Source organism: Heteronotia binoei, chromosome 1 (assembly GCF_032191835.1).
Source record: "Heteronotia binoei isolate CCM8104 ecotype False Entrance Well chromosome 1, APGP_CSIRO_Hbin_v1, whole genome shotgun sequence".
In the NCBI taxonomy this organism is placed as follows: Eukaryota; Metazoa; Chordata; class Lepidosauria; order Squamata; family Gekkonidae; genus Heteronotia; species Heteronotia binoei.
The window spans coordinates 101178657-101196521 of record NC_083223.1 but is presented as its reverse complement, the minus strand read 5'-3'; the positions used below and the strand labels follow the sequence as shown (position 1 = coordinate 101196521).

The 17865-nt window shown below is 42.5% G+C and overlaps 1 protein-coding gene across 3 annotated transcripts in view; it reads left to right on the top strand.

The window, feature by feature from the left end:
• The window catches only part of TRAF3IP2 (TRAF3 interacting protein 2), a 39698-nt gene extending 33074 nt beyond the window's left edge, over nt 1-6624 (top strand). For all 3 annotated transcript variants that reach the window (XM_060238235.1, XM_060238228.1, XM_060238221.1), the window contains 3 exons: nt 1767-1883; nt 4453-4527; nt 6020-6624. In XM_060238235.1, coding sequence (XP_060094218.1) covers nt 1767-1883; nt 4453-4527; nt 6020-6166 — 339 coding nt within the window. In that variant the 3' untranslated portion in view covers nt 6167-6624. The remainder of the gene's footprint in view (nt 1-1766; nt 1884-4452; nt 4528-6019) is intronic.
• The last annotated feature ends 11241 nt before the right edge of the window (nt 6625-17865 follow it).

The following is a 17865-nucleotide window of genomic DNA, read 5'->3' as shown; positions in this document are numbered from 1 at the left end:
AGAACACAGCGGCTAGACTGTTGCTGGGACTCCCTAAATGGGAGCACATACAGCCTGGGCTGCGCGAACTGCACTGGCTGCCAGTTACATACCGGGTTCGTTACAAAGTGCTGGTCATTACCTTTAAAGCCCTATATGGTCGAGGACCTGTCTACCTTAGGGACCGTCTCTCCTCATATGAACCCCAGAGAGCACTGAGGTCAGCCAGGAAAAACCTGCTGACTATCCCCGGACCGAGAGAGGTGAAGTTGCAAAGCACCCGTAACCGGGCCTTCTCCTCTATAGCCCCGAGCCTATGGAACCAACTTCCAGAGGAAATGCGGGCCCTGCGGGACCTAGAACAGTTCCGCAGGGCCTGCAAGACCTTCCTCTTCAGACTGGCTTTCCCTGACGAAAAGGGAAATTGCGAAGGAAACCGCCATCAGAAAAAGTAAACATAACACTAGCACTTTTAAAAATTAATTAATTTAATTTTAAAACTTAACCAGATTTTAATTAAATGCTTATAATGTTTAATGTAATTTTATCCATTTGTATAATTCAACCCTGAACCATGTTGTTAGCCGCCCTGAGCCTGCTCCGGCGGGGAGGGCGGGATACAAATAAAATTTGTTGTTGTTGTTGTTGATGTCTCAGAAGATGAACAGCAGCTTAGCAGGACCCTCCTTCAAGTTCTGCCACTTCCATAATGATTAGTAGGAACAAACTAAAGTATACAAAAGAAGACAAAGTATGCATATTTATTTGCATAATTGTTATCCATCACAGGTTTACTTTACCAGAAAATTCAACGTAGTTTTTTAACCTAGAGGATGTGCCACCCTGACTAGAATTGCTGTGTCCACCTAAGGCAGGGACATGGGCTGGTTCCACTGCAGGTTGGGCAGGAAATGCTGCCCCTCCTGTGCAAGCATCAGCAAGCAGGATGGAGCTGTGGGTGCCAACATTCACACGCTCCATCTCTACACCACTTCCTGTTGGTCCCCCCCACCCCCGCTTTTCCTTATCACAAAAGCACTGACTTGAGAAGATCCTGCTGAATCCCCTCCAGCCTGGCAATCGTCCCTCCCTCCAACAGCTGGGCAGCAGCATAGTTATTAAAGGGAGTAAAAAATCTGTACAAAGGCTAAAAATGGAGGGGGAAACACTGGAGTTTAGTGTTGCCATTTCTAAGGTGGTGCCAAGCTCTACTTCCCACCCCTTCCAGATGGCCTACAGGTACAGTTTTCACACGGAGGCTCTGCCTGCAGCTGGTATGCCATTTCCTCTTTTAAGTTGAAGCAAAGGAGGTTTTTTTTCCTGTGTTCCAGTTTAAGAGGGCAGCCCTGGGAACTCCACAAGTTGAGCTTGGAAGGCATTATGTGGAAGCTCTCAATAAATTAGGGCATGTTGAAGAACCGGCCAGACTTTCAGTTAATAACAACAGGTATACAAAATCACACTAGTGCAAGCTACAAAGAGTAGCTTGTGCTGGTGTGATTTTGCACGTACATTTTGAAATGCTTTGCATCGTTAATTAGTAAACTTTTGGCAATAACTGGCTCAACAATGAAATACATTTTCTGTCCTTTACTTTTGAGTAGCATAGCATTTGTGACATACGATGAACAGAGATTAGTGATGCCTGATTGCCAAAATGAACTGGTTCGTTTGATGCTGCCAGAGAACATCAGATCACATCAAAATACAGACTGGCAGGTTTCCAAGCTGCTTTGCCTAACCAGACTGCATTTTACAATTTCATAAAAGCATTTTTTCCTTGACAGAAGACAGTGATGATAATCATAGCAATCAGTCCAAAATACAAACGGGATGTAGAAGGGGCTGAATCCCAGCTGGACAAGGATGAACATGGCTTACATACTAAGTACATCCACAGGATGGTGAGTGGGGATATGTGCGTGCCATTTCAAAAGAGGTCCGCAGCTTTTCCTCTCCCAAATAAATGCCCTTTGTGTCTTGTCCTCAGTAAATCCAACAGTTAAGCCCTGATCTGTCAGTGTTCCGACTTTGTTAGTGTTGAATGTGTTTTATAAGCAGTTCTATTTGCTTGCACCAAAGTTCAGGTTGAAAGTGACTGTGTATAACTTTGCTGCTTCACTTTCTTCACTTTTAAACCATTCTCAAGGCCTTTAATATTATCTCATGTCTGTACTTCCTCACACTGACTCACTCCAAAAAGATAGTAGAACCCACAGACAATAATAAATCTGTAAGACCTAAGAAATTAAACATGAGGCATAGAAGGGGGGAAATTCACATCTGTGTAGTTTCAGGAACCTCTGGGCTGGTGTATTTGATTGTGTCTCCCTCTGGCCTGCTGATTGCCACAGAAACTCAGCTTGCTAATACTTTAAAGAATTCTCTCTGGAGTTTCTCTTTTGATCAGACCTAACAAGCTGGCACAAAGCTGGTTCTTTCTGCAGTTGGGAGATCAGCACAATACTATGCCAGTTCAGGTGAATTTGAATTCTTTATGCAACACTCTTTAAAGTTTTACAAGCAGAGAGAGCTAGGCCACACTGTAAGAAGGCTGAAGAGCTCTAAGAAGGGTGGTTAGTTACAAAGACCTTAGAGGGGAAAAAGACTGTCTGGCCCATGCCAGGACTGGAAGTATTTATTAACAATCCAAGGTTGTATTGGACAGATGCAAAAGGCACAATCCAGAACAATGTATTTGGAATTGCCCCATTCCACTGACTTCAGTTTGATTTAGTAACTAACTTTTGTTGATAATCTCAAATGAACTGGACTGTAGACTCAGATGTTCATTCTAAATCCTGATTAGTATTTTCACAGTACAATCTGTTTAGATTCACAGTGCTCAAAATCCCTTGAAATAAAAGGGGTTAGAAGGGTGTAACTCTTGGGACTGCACTGAAATATCCTCCATCTTGGGTTGCTAACTTTGAGTTAGAAAAGTCCTGGTGATTTGAGGGTGGAGCCTGGGGACAGTAGGGTTTGCGGAGGGGAGGAATCTCAGTGGGGTATAGTGCAGAGTTGCCAGTCTCCAGGTGGGAGTGGGGGACCCCCCCCCCCAATTTAGACTTCTGCCCACTGCTGGTCAGTTGTCTGGAAGGGGGAAGCCCCACCTTCAACAGCCACATCCTCATGTGACATCCCCAATGTGATGACATCAGATAGAAGTGACATCATCAGACTGGGGATGTTGTGCGGTGATGCTCTGGTTTTTGGGCAAAACTCTGATTTTACCATCAAATTTGCCCATAAACTAGAGCGCTGCCACACAATATCCCCAGTGTGATGATGTCACTTCTGTGTGACATTAGGAATGTCACGTGCAGTGACTTCACCCTGCCCTCCTCCAAGAAGCCCCCTCCCACCCCATCCATGGTGCAAGGTATGGAACTGGCAATCCTAGTATAATGTCATAGAGCCCATACTCCAAAGATGCCATTGTCTCCAGGGGAACTGATTTCTGTAGTCTGGAGATCAGTTGTAATTCTGGGAGATCTCCAGGCTCCATCCTATGTCCATCATGCTTAGTTCTATGCCAAGCCTTGCAGATCTCTAGGTTGTCATTCCTGTACAAAGGAGTCTGGAGATCTCAGGTACTACTGCAAGCTCAAGGCTGTATATCAGGCCCTTGCTGCCCCTCCCTGAAACAGATGGAAAGGTTGTGAAGGCCCACTTCAGACTACATGTTTCACCAAGGCCTAGGAGCTCCTGTGCATAGATGTTACATCTGAGACTTGGTGTGTGCCACTAATTTGAATTAATTTCAGATTGGCCAGTGACTCTTATAGTATAAGCCTGTTATAAATTTAATTTTTTTTTGCGGGGTGGGGGGGAATCTACCAAACCCAGTCTGGGTTAGTTTTGTATTCAAGTGCAACAAAGCACAATTTCATAGTGAGCAATTTGTTCTTTTAAATGGATTTAAAAAAAATATCTTTGTAGATGGTATTTAATACATCTGAACAGTCCAGCATCCAGTACTCAAATTTCCAAACAACTGATTGGTCTTCTCAAAACTGACTGTGATGACCATTGGATAAGGGCAGGGCATGTGGCTTTTGATCCAGTGTCATGTAAGCATATATCACCAAGATGCTTGTGCAGTTCACAATCCAGAATATTGTACAGCCATCACTAATCTAGGACAACCCAGTTAGGATTGCCAGGTCTTCCATAACCAACAGCAGGGAATGAGGGGGTATGGCTGCCAGTTCCAGGCTGGGAAACTCCTGGAGATTTGGGGATGGAGCCTGGGGAGGACAGGGACCTCAGTAGGGTACAATGCTATAGAGCCCTCCCTCCAAAGCATCCATTTTCTCCAGGGGAACTGATTTCTGTAGTCTGGAGATAAGCTGTAATTCCAGGGAGATCCCCACATCCCACCTGAAGGCTGGCATCATAAATCTAGCACAACAGCACAGAATTCTGATTCTGCATATAAAACACTTAGTTGTAAGAATTTTGCTTTTTTAGATGCAGATTGAGTTTATACAGCAAGGAAGCATGAATTTTCGATTCATTCCTGTGCTTTTTCCAAATGCAAAAAAGGTAAAACAAAACCTGAATTAATCTTGTTTTATTTGTGTGTGTGTGTGTTCACTTGCATGTATGGGTGTAGATGCCTGTGTCTGTAAGTCATGGTGACCGCTGGTGACTACAACTGGGGCATGGAGGATGTTCAGAGAAGTGACTTGATAGCCTACCTCTGCCTCCCGACCCTGGTATTCTCTGGAAGCCCTGCCAGGGTTGGCCCTTCTTAGAGTTGGCTCTGATGAGATTGGGCTTGCCTGGGCCCAATCTTGTTTTATTTTTGATGAACACACAAACTGATATACATACAGAAAGCTTTCAAACACCTTTTCTGACTATCACTCAGGGAAAATTATGCTAGTTTTCAGAACAATATCTGCCAGAAATGCTGTACAGAATTTTTAGATCAAAGTCTAGTTTGCATCAAGCATATGGATGTACTAAAGCCTTTTAGGTGCTGACACTTTAAGAGCTAGTACTGATTTTCACAAGCTATTGGATAAAATTGGAATTGAGCAATATATTTAGTTGTGCTTCCCCATATACTTTTACATTTGGTTTAAAAATATTACAGTTCAGAGACTAATACTAGTGAAGGAAAGAACTTGGCACAGTCTTTCCTTATTGCAGAGTTAAAGGATAGTCAGCCAGGGATCTCTGTGGCCCAGCTAGGGTTTTGCATTCCTCACAGTCCAAGATGACTGTTGGTAAAGTAGAAGAGCCTTTTATAGCTGCCATTACTATACCTGGAAATTCTACTTCGCCTTTTCTATGTTTTGTCCAAAATGGCTACTAAAAAACATCAGTCTGTCTACCATATGCCTTGCTTAAATATCTGTCTTCTCATAAACTCTATGAAAGTATGTTATTTAAATCAGGGTGTCCTAATGTAACTAAGCACTTCTAAGATTCAATAACATTTAAGCACATGCTTTACAGTACAGTCCTGAGTAGAGTTACACCTTCCTAAGCCCACTGATTTCAAAGGACATAGAAGGGTGCAACTTTGTTTAGGACTGCACTGGTAAATTTCTGCTGGTGAAATCCATGGATACCATTCAGCCAATGTTAAACCAATGAGTGTCAGGAGGTATTCTACCATTCCAGTTCTTGGTTGGCACCATCCACTCAGGATCCTATCCTACCCTGAAATGTCACCTTTCTCCAAAATCCCTGTACTTTGAGAACCATGGAAATATGGTGCCACATAGTTTCTGCTACATTTAGATGGTAGGGTTGATTGGTCCATTTTAACCAATAGAAGTTTTAAAAGGAATAAAATGTGAGTGATGGTTAATACTATGATGTCCTGACAAAACAGTATACTCAAATTTCCACAATGAATTATTCAGATTAAGTGTGGACAGGCAATCTAGAGCATGCTTAATTTCATGTTGTGTTCAGGTAAAGGCTAATGAGAGAGGATGAGTCTCTGACTGGGAAGGCCTGGATGTTGCTAAAAAATGGTGGTACCAAAATAAAGGAATTTTAAATCCCACATCCTTCCCAGGAACACGTCCCAACCTGGCTTCGGAATACTCACATATACAACTGGCCCCAAAAGAAAAAGAACATTCTGTTGCGGTTACTGAGGGAAGAGGAATATGTTGCACCTCCGATAGGACCTTTGCCGACACTCCAGGTTGTGCCATTATGAATGTACATTAAAGTACACATGAAACAATTTGTGTATTGCTTTGATGGCTGGCAGCCAAGATTTTCCTGGCTTCCTCTTCTAAGTGATGAAAAGCATATGCTTTCTTTCTCTCCCTCTCCCTCCCCACCCCTGCTAATAGAATTGTCCTGGGTAATGCAAGTCCATGTGTTTTCCCTTGTCCTGAATGTTTCCTTCTGTGACTTATCAGGCACGCTACTTCTCTCTGTGTTTAAACAAACTGCAAATGGAAAGAATGTCCAGTCATTTCTCTTCTGTTTCTAGCAAACAGTTTTCCAAGTCTGCAGCAGAGTGAGCAAATATTGTAAATGATATTGCAGTAAGCAAAAAACTGCACTGTTGTTTGCTTTGAGTTTCTTTTGTTGCCAGCCAGATGTTCTTGCATTCTATGATGATCTCCAACAGTCACTTTATGTTCACAATAAAGTATTTGCCTTTCATGTTGGCTGCTGTCTTTATCACTGTTGAGAAATACATGAGGGTTTAACAGTTCCTTTGTAGATAAACTGAACTTCAAGGTTAATGTTTGGCTGTGCACATTTGTAAGCTTTCTTGTACTTGAAACAGGCTTCTTACAGGTGCTGTTTGAAAGCATGGTGTGGACATTTTTTAAATAATCTGGACTGCATTGACATAAGACTGTTCTAGTTGGGTATTCTACCGCTTAATCCTTCTTAGGATAGAAATTCACAGTAGATTTGGCCAGAAGTTGCTGCCAGAAGTGGCACCCCCCATACTAAGTTTCTGCTTGCAACCTAGGCTCTTTAACCCTGTGATGTGAATGTAGCATATGGAAAGGGGCCATGGCTCAGTGGTAGAGCATAGTTTGTATGCAAGACATCCCAGGACCTTAGACTTCACATGCAGAAGCAGGTGGCAAGCTTTCAGAAAGGTATGTCTACCCTATTAATCATTTAAAACTACTGTAATGATGTACCTTTGCTGATGGCTGTCAGCTTCCCACTGTGTAGGTTCCTTTTTAAAGCTAAGTCTGGCACCCTTTAAATAAGAAAGCCAAGACCTGTTACTGTACAGACAGCAAGATAAACAATGAAGGCTTGCCCAAAGTGTAGCTTAATTGAAAAGGACCATTGTTCAAGGTCTAGACTGCCTTATCTCTGGTGAGCAGGACTGTGAGGGTAAAGCAGAATCTGGAATGTTAATAAGAGGACTATTACTAACCACAGCAAAGTTCAAAGGGAGAAATAGTCTGTAGCTGTGCAACATAAAGATGAGACAGGCTGTTGAAGGGAAAGATAATTACTATAATTTATCACATATTCACATTAATGAAGCTTGGGTGACTACCTAGTTTTAAAAGAAACAAAGCTATATATCCTTGTACAACAATTTTTACCATGGCAACAGACAGCAACTAACCTCTCTCAGCTGTCTGTCTTTGTAGAGAGAGAGCAAGTTTGTTTTAACAAACAGTAAATATTAATGTATTCAAATCCTGTGGGACTATGGAAGAAGTAATACTCATATTGTCCTCCCTTCTCGTCAGGCACCATTTATTTATTCCAAGATTGTTCTTTGTAGCAAGCAGCAGGCTGCCTTGGGGTTTATTTTTCTGATATTGTCAGGAGGACCAAAATTCTTGTCTTAAATACCTGCAGATGGTACTGCTGTCCATGTTGCTTTTTTATGGGGTTACATCTGGGTGTGGGGAAGGAGGGCTGGAAATTTCTCCCAGGTATCAATAAACTATACACTGGTTCTATACACAGAATAGCTAGAACCAAAACCAGAAATTGTCCCCATCTGCTGCTGTTGGGTTCCCTTGAATTGAATGGGAAAAGGAAAAGCAGCAAAGTTAAATGTATATTTTTCTTTTATTGTGCCTGTGCCATTTCTATTCACTTTCTACCACTGCAGAAGTTATGAACTGCACACCTGTTTTAAGTAGTATCTGTACAGTCTAGAAGCAGTGACACAATTAAGATTATCCACACAGATAAAAAGCTCCCACTGGCTGTTCAGCAAGAAAGGTCACTTTCACCATCAGTGCATAACAAAATTGTGTTTAAACCAGGTGAGCAACCTGGTCTGTTATTGCTACTTTGCTGCTACTGTAATCGTTACTGTGATAATTGGTATTTGGGCTAGATCTGTTTTGTGCCACATCTGCAGCTGAGTTTCACCCTTACAATCGTGCAGCACAGCTGCACCCAGACCTTCTCCATCATTCCAGTTTCTCTGCTCCAGAGAGAATAGATCATCTTGTCTGAGACTTCATAATAATCATAATCTTCTCTATAAATTCTTGGGTATTTTTCTTAGTCTGTTCTAACCTACATGCATGATGATAATATAGCCTGGAAGAAACTTTCTGAAACCAGAGTTAGATATCAACAAAAAGTTTATTAACATGGACATTGACTTGAAAGGGAAAACTTACTGCATTAAACTGTGATTACAGCTGAAATGGTTATGATCCACATCAGTGTTTTTAGCTAGGAATTTAGACTTCCTGTAAATATATGCCTTCGTATGCTTCTCATTTTTGTGTAAAGTTATGCTTCTAGAACACAATACTGTCCTACATCAGTCAAAAGCACTAACTTTCCCTCAGCCTCTGCTTACTCCCTTCCACAGGAAAACACCTATCCAGGGGAGACTCTGTAATTTGATTTGTTTTCTCCCATTTATTCTGTTCCTTATTTCATAATTTCACTGATTGGTCAGATGAACTACCTTAGCTCAAACTAGAACTATGCTAAAGGCAATTGGGTGGGCTATAGTTTACTTAGTCTATAGGAGCACAGAACCTTCTTGGCACTACTTGTATCCAAACTCACATTAGGCACCTTTTGTTTTATATTACTATAATGTTTCTAATTTTTACCATGATAAAAAACTGTCTCATCAATTGCTTTATGAAATGAGTAATTACTTACACAGCATCATGCTACTTTGAGGAATGTCAGTGCATGAACCAATATGTGAATTACAACCCAGTAGTGAAACTTGCTACACAAATATGTTTAAGATACAATGTACCAATTGTTGCACCACAATAACATCACAAAGCACAGCACTACATAGATGCTACAAATGTTAAGACTTTCAGAAAACGATGCATGGATTTCTAGTATACACTTCCTTACAAGTGCCTTCTTAAGTTCACTGTAGCTTCTTTGTACAGTTCTTGTTTCTCCAGGAGCTTCCTCTCTGTTCTTCTGAATTAGGATGGAGGAGAATGAACTTCCTGCATCATTCACTTTGCTATAAAGGAGCTCATTGTATAACCAAAATGATTGTACATCAGTAACAGTTTGTGCTGGAGCTCAACTCCTCGTAGAGAATAGCTTATTCTCCCAGATCCACTTTGTCTAATGAAGTGGATCCTGTGATAAATGTGCATAATGAATTTTCTCAGTTGCTTAGCAGATGAAATGTTGCATCTCACAGGCATCGCTATATGCATAACAAGCTAATCATACAGAGGCCAACTCATTCAACAAATACTCCCTTTTCTTAAAAAGAGTTAACAAAAAAATTGGTTTGTTTTCCAACATTACTATTTGTTAGACATATTTCCCAAGTACATGCACCCTTCCCTATGCGGGTATTCAGTGAGGCTTTGAGAGACATCTTTCCTTTGAGACATTGCTGGTATTATCTAAGGGGGAATGGGGAGGATAGAAACAAATCTGAGACAGGGAGAAATGTATAGAATAAGTTAAGGCTACATGTTCCATTTGCGAAGTATGAGCAGAAAAGGACCACAATACTAATGCTCAAATTCTCTTGTGAGCTTACATGGTAGAATAAATGTCCCCTCTGTACAATTTGCTTTTGTATCACCTATCCAAACACCCAAGGGGGGAAAAAGACCCTTTGTACAAACACAGCAGAATTCACCATCTTCCATAATGCCACATTCGATGGACATCTAGACTGATCCTTTAGGAAAAACAAGTCACCGCCCCTTACCTAGGAAAACTAGTGACCCGGTAACAATTGCTACCATGAGGCATATAAAGCAAGCTTTTGGTACAAGTAATTAAATTATGCATAGAGGTTTCAAGATGCCAAAGATATATGGTGGGGTAGGGAAACAAATATACACACATACCCAACCCACAATGCCTCCTTTGTATGCTAATGGAGAGGGGTGGGATCCAGTGTGCTTGACACTGGAATGGTCTCCCTCATGAGGTGGTGGATTCTTCATCATTGGGAGATTTTAAATTGTCAACTGGATACCTACTTGTCAGAAAATCAAAGTTCCAGCACTGGCAGAAGGTTGAACAAGATGACCCTAATGGTCCTTTTCAACTCTGAGATTAAATAAAATAAATAACATTCATAAAGGATCTGGAGACAGCAGTGAACTGTGAAGTAGCCATGTTTGCAAACCAAATGAATACGGCCAGAGAATATAATGCAGATTGGTTTTATTCCTCTTAAAATTTGAAACAGAAACAGAGAAAAGTTTACACTATCTTACATACATATAGCTCCACAATGCAACAACAAAAAAAAAAAACAGGTACCAAAACATATATTAACACCTCATTTAACATACTAATTACTCAAATTGCAAATTCAAGGCAGATTGTATTTTTTAAAAAAAGCAACTCCAACAGGTTCTCTTCAAAGTGTAATGAAATTAACAGAAAAAAATTAAAAAGAGAAAAAATAATGGAACTGGCCTGATTAGCACTGCAAATACTTCAGAAAGCATGGGATATTATGAGTAGTCAAAAGTCAGTAAAGGGATAGGGGAGGAGATGGTGAAATTAGCCTGCTCAAACCCCTTAGACTAGAACAGAAATTAAGAGCGTAGAAGGATTTATTTCTCCAGTCCCATGATTCCTCATGGGTCCTCAAACTTCTCCATTTATAAGACTATAAATTTGCTTTAAGAGTCAAAAAGTAAAAAGTTCAGCTAAACAGCAAATGAAAGTTTTTAGCTCCTGGAAATGAGCAAATAAGACCCAAATAACTAAATGAAATTTGCTTCTTAGAAACAGACCAAATCAAATGTAAATTTGATCCTCTGCTTGTGCGTCCCCATTTGAACCTGCAGACCTTGCAAATCTGTAAAGGATTATAATTCATTCTGTAATTAGACCAATATGAGCAGCTATTTTTAGCACTGTAGAAGTGAAGAGACTCCTTATTTAGTTCTGACAGAACAAAAGGTTGTTTGGTGTTTGGTGAAACAATATATAACTTTTTCAGACTTTAAGCAACATGCAACTTCAGGGGAAAGACATTCTGGAAAACCACATGCAGACAATTTATAAAAACTGAACAGTAATTAATTCCAGATGGTTTTCAACTACTTAACCACTGTTATGAAAAAAACATACATATGGGCAGAATTGTTAATGAACATCCAGACCCTTCATGTTACATTGCACAACCAGTTAAGAAAGGAATTTCCAGCTAAATAAATAACTCAGCATAGTGGAAAACTGGAGGGCTTCTAACAATTAAAAAAAAGTTACCAAAATATTTTTGTCACTCAATGCAAAATGCACTGTGGGTGTTTTTAAAAACGGTTTCAGTTTAGATAGCTACCTAAAAGATAGACTTTAATTCTATTGTGAGGAAGAATAGAGCCATGTTCTTAGCCAAGGTCAGTCTTCAGCCTAGCTAGGGTTGCCAGATCCCCTCACCCATTCAGCGGGGGGATTTGTGGAGCATTCCAGGGGTGGGTGGGGATGTTACGTAGGGCCACTCTGGAATTTTGGTGAAACTCTAAGGGTTTTTTGCACTCAAAACCATAGAGTTTGCCCAAAAACCATAGTGTCCCTGCACAACATCCCTGTTTAGCGGAGGGGTTTCCCCTGCCAGGCAGCTGGTCCGCAGTGGCAATGAGCCCTTGAAACCAGTGGGACCTGGGGGCTGACAACCATAAGCCTAGCTTACTTCACAGGATTGTTTGATAACTCCTATGTGCACCCTTCAGTGATGGGCACTGAGACTGAGAAAAAGAGACTCACTAAAGTGAACACAAGGCCATGCTAACTGCTGAATACAGGTCCTCAAGGCTAACAAGGGCATTTAGTTTCTCACAAGGGCATTTAGTTTTCAAGTAAATGCAGTGTTCTAGAAATTGATCATAGCATCTTGATTCTTACAGCCTGCAGAATTTGTTCTCTCCTATCTTTTGGTCTCCTCCCCCCCCCCCAAAAAATCAATACCCCCTATGCACTACCTTTTTTGTTGTTTAGCCGCACAGTTGAGTCTGACTCTTTGCGACCTATGGACAAAGTCAAGCCAGGCCCTCCTGTCTTCCACCATCCTCCGAAGTCTGCTCAAATTCATGTTTGTTACATCAGTAATGCTGTCCAGCCATCTCATCTTTTGCCATCCATCTTTACCAGCATCAGGATCTTTTCCAGAGAGTGCTCCCTTCTCATTTGGTGGCCAAAGTATTTGAGCTTCAGCATCTGACCCAGGGAGCAATCTGGGTTGATTTCCCTTAGGACTGACTGATTTGATCTTCTTGCAGTCCAAGGGACTCTCAAGATTCTTCTCCAGCACCACAGCTCAAAAGCATCTATTCTTCTGCACTCGGCCTTCCTTTTGGTCCAGCTCTCACAGCCATTACTACTGGGAATACCATCGCTTTGACTATACGGACTTTTGTTGGCAGGGTGATGTTTCTACTTTTTATTATACTGCCCAGGTTCGCCATAGCTGTCCTCCCAAGGAGCAAACGTCTTCTAATTTCATGGCTACAGTCACCATCTGCAGTGATCTTGGATCCCAGAATGTGATGTCTGTCACTCTTTCCATGTCTTCCCCTTCTATTTGCCAAGGTGTGATGAGGCAAGATGCCATGATCTTAGTTTTTTTTTATGTTGAGTTTCAAGCTTACTTTTGTAAGTTTACCTACGATGTTTACTTTTGTACAAGCTTACTTTTGTAGTTTACCTACAATGGTTTTATAGGGGAGATTTTTGAATAGGCCCTATTCCAACAGAACAAGCAGGGGACCCAGAAGGATTTGCAGGAGGCATCTTATTTCCCCTCCTCCACTATTTTCCCTTTTCCTTCCCTGAAAGCCCCCCTACACTTTTCCTGCTTTCCTTCCCACCTACCAGCTAACCTACCAATATCTTCCCCCACTATTCTCCCTCCTTTCCTCCCTCTGCAAAAACTCTGGCTGAGTGGAAGCAAGTCACCTGGTGACTGTTGCCAGGCCAGGCCCAAGTTCTTCCTCAAAGGCCAAAATAGCCCTGGAAAGGCTCCTCCACGCACTCTTTTACTGACAGAAACCCAAAGTTTGAAGGTTGGCAGTATTATTGTGGTTGCCTAACAATAGCCATCAAGAGATTATTTGTTTCTGAAAGCTACAGGGGCTGCTTCTATCATTTTGGAAGATGTTAACTCCAGAATTTAAAAAAAAAAAAGATTTTAGATTTTTCTGCAAACTTGGAGCTTTTCTCAGGTTTGCAGAAAGATCTGTCTTGCCTGTCCATGGCCCCAGTCTCTGAATTTAAGTATCCACAGATGGGGCTTCATTAACAAACTGATACACTGATTATGATTCTACAGATATAATACTGATGATGAATCATATGTACTAAATAAGAAGTCACTTTAGCAAAAAAAGTTCTTTAAGTTTGAAAACTATAAGTTCAGTAAGTAATACCTATTGGCTTGGCTTTCAATGAGATTGTACAGTGCTGAATCATACAATGCATAGCATATACACAGAACTATCTCCCAAGTGATCAAAGAACTTCACATAATATTACCTGAATACATCATATAGCTTTAAAAGTAGGCATACAAAGGGATGGGTAGCTGCCTAAGGTCATCTAAGGACCTCATGGCTGAAATGAGATTTTAAAAAGGTACTTCCAGCTTTGAAGTGCTTCTCTATATCAGCAGCAAAGCAAATATAAAGGATTCCTAACTCACAGGTGAAATTCAATCTCTTATTGACTATAAGGACATTTATAAATAAGTTCATGACATCATGTGAGCTTAGGCAGATCATGAAAGGGAGGGCAAGAAGGGTTGCTTCAGTGCTTAAGTCTAATGGCCTCATCTTACACACCCAGGAAAAAGCTGATCACCACTTTGAGGTCAGTCAGCAATTTTTCTCCAGGCACATTTGGCTAGGAATCTTGGAGGTTTTTTGCCATCTTCTGGGCATGAAGCAAAGGTCACTGGGAGTGTGGGGGAAAATATTTGTGAATTTCTTCTATTGCGCAGGGGGATTGGATTAGATGATTAGATGCCCCTTCCAACTCTATGATTCAATGTAAAGAGAACAAGTGGGACACTAATGAATCAATGATGGCACATCATAAAAGCTATTTGTGTATTGCACAAACATCTATTGGCAGCTTTGGGTACCTAATACCTGAAAAAGCCTCTCACATGCATAAAAATCCAAGTAATTTGCTTGTACAGTATTTTACCAAATATCCATTTTGGGGGAAATATAACATTGAAAGGACCTGCAGCATCACTGTATTTAATACTTTCAGTATTAGTATCCTCAACCCACAGACATTTCTCCTAGTGGAAGGGGAACATTACAGGCATCTTCTGTAGTATCACAAACTGCCAAGCAGAGAAGTCCATGCAAATACTTTTACTTGGCATACACCAAGTACAGCTACCTATAGCCTTCTTCACACAGGCTCTACCTCACCCCACCTCATCCCAGACTTCTTGGGCTTCTTTCTGGGCTGCTTCTACTTTCATTTCCATCTCTGGCCCTCTTCCCTCTTTCTACTGTGCCATACTCTTGTTATCTGCACACACATAAACACACACACACACACACGGTTTTTATAACCTGGTGCTGCTTTAGCATGCTGCCCTGTGCTTCCCAGCACGGGCAAAATTACTATTATAGACCCTTCTTTACTTAGGCTGAGCCAACACAGTGGCAAGGAGGTCAACCCACAAAAGGAGGTGCCTGGCTCCCCACATGGCCAGAAGAGGCAGCACCTGGACTGCCCAAGCCCCAAAGGCTGACTTGGCAAGCAGGCTGCCTCTTCCTCCCTTCTTGGGAGGGCAAGGTCAGGGCATACCACAGGACAGGGCCCTTCTTGAGGGTCATTTTCCCATCCCAGTCCACCCCTACTTCCTAGGCTACTGTCTTGTAACTAATTAAGGCTCTCTAGTGCATCTATAGCCACATCCCCAAGGATGGGTCTGAAGCTGAGGCCTGAGCAGAAGCACCTCTCCTGGACTGGGCCACATGCTGATTCCTGTGTGCTGCCCCTGGAGTCTGCTAACTTGCAGGTTGCTAGGCTAAGCTAGGCAGCAGCTCAAGGCTCCCCTGGCTTTTTGTTGGCCACCAGCACCCAGGTAAGACTGGTCATTTGGTGCTGCCTTCACAGGGTCCTGCCCCCCAAATGTATGGGTACATATAATTTTCACATACTGAAGAGTTGTGCCAAAGAGTTTGTGGAGAGGTGGAGGTTTCAGGAGGGACTTAAAGGAAGAAGCATCATCATGAAGACAGTTTCATGCATAAGGGGTAGGAAGGTAGAAAGAAGCACAGAGTTGGTTGAGATAGCAGAGGCCTGCTAATAGTGGTGCCACAAGACCAAAGGTGGCAGGCACGCTGCATGAAGCTATGAGAGGTAAGGTTGAACAAGGCAGGGTAGATAAAAATCAGTGATTTTTTTTAAAAAATGATACTTTTTAAATTTAAACTGGATTTTTTTTTTTATTTAAATGGGACTTTTAAAATGCTTTTTGAGGAAAATGTATTATCATCCAAAGGTTATTCCATCATGAAATAAGGATTAGTTTTTAATTCTGAAGCATAAGGCTGTATATTCATGCAATGTTTAAATGTTTTGGTAATAAATTCTATTAATCCATTCACAATGTCATGCTCTTCCCGAGGTTTCTGTAAAATTACTGGGCAGTTTCTCTGTCCACAAGATTTTATCACAGAACACAGATGCTTGGTTTTGCAGTTCTCAAAACTGTAATTTGTGTATGCAGAGATCACATGCCTCTTCTACACAGCAAAAATGTTATAAAGTGAACAGAGTTGAGAAAAATACCTTAATCTCATTGTTCTACAAACCTATGTACACAGAATAAACCCCTTAAAGAAGATATTGGATTTATATTCCGGCCTCCACTCCGAAAAGTCTCATACCGGCTCACAATCTCCTTTTCCTTCCTCCCCCACAACAGACACCCTGTGAGGTGGGTGGGGCTGGAGAGGGCTCCCACAGCAGCTGCCCTTTCAAGGACAACCTCTGCCAGAGTTATGGCTGACCTAAGGCCATGCTAGCAGGTGCAAGTGGAGGAGTGGGGAATCAAACCCGGTTCTCCCAGATAATAATAATAATAATAAATTTTATTTGTACCCCGCCCTCCCCTGCCGAAGCAGGCTCAGGGCGGCTAACAATACGGTGACCAATGGTGCACCAACAATAAAACAGTTACATTAGAAACATTAAACATTAATTGACCTTAAAAACCTGATTAAAACAATTAACTAAAATATATTATAACGCTATCCTTGACGCTCTTCTAGTTGATGCTGATGGCGGATTTTCTTCGTTATCAGTATAATTCAGTTATTCATAAGCGAATTTAAAAAGGGTGGTCTTGCAGGCCCTGCGGAACTGATCAAGGTTCCGCAGGGCCCGCACCTCCTCTGGAAGTTGGTTCCAGAGATATGGGGCTGCGGCCGAAAAGGCCCGAGAGCGAGTATTCTGTAGTTTGATTTGTCTTGGCCCAGGGGTAGTCAGTCTGTTCTTTCCTACTGACCTCAGTGCTCTCTGGGGTTCATACGGGGAGAGACGGTCCTTCAGGTAGGCTGGTCCTCGGCCATATAGGGCTTTAAAGGTGATAACCAGCACTTTGTACTGGACCCGGTATACAATCGGTAACCAGTGCAGTTCGCGTAGCCCCGGCCGTACATGTTCCCATCTTGGGAGACCAAGCAACAGCCTGGCCGCCGCGTTCTGCACTAGCTGTAACTTCCGGGTCCGGCACAGAGGCAGCCCCATGTAGAGGGCGTTACAGTAGTCCAATCGTGAGGTGACCGTCGCATGGATCACCGTTGCTAGGTCCCGACGCTCCAGGAAAGGGGCCAACTGCTTTGCCCGCCTCAGATGGAAAAATGCTGACTTGGCAGTGGCTGTTATCTGGGCCTCCATTGATAATGAAGGCTCCAGTAAAACACCCAGACTCTTCACCTGCTGCGCCGCCTTTAGCTGCACACCATCGAAGGTCGGGAGGGATATTTCCCCCCCTGGAGCGCCGCGACCCACACAGAGAACCTCTGTCTTTGCCGGATTCAGCTTCAGCCCACTCAGTCTAAGCCACGTTGCGATAGCCTGTAACGCCCGATCCAGGCCTTCCGGGGGGGAGGCGGGCCGGCCGTCCATCAGCAGATAGAGCTGGGTGTCATCTGCATATTGGTGGCAGCCCAGCCCAAACCTCCTGGCAATCTGGGCAAGGGGGCGCATATAGATGTTAAATAACATCGGGGAGAGGACTGCTCCCTGAGGCACCCCACAATCTAGTGTGCGCCTCTGGGATCGTTCACCCCCGATCGCCACCCTTTGTCCCCGACCCGTGAGGAAAGAGGAGAGCCATTGTAAAGCAGACCCCTTAACCCCAATGTCGGCGAGGCGGTGGATCAGTAGCCGATGGTCGACCGTATCAAATGCAGCCGACAGATCTAATAACATCAGCACTGCTACACCGCCTCGATCCAG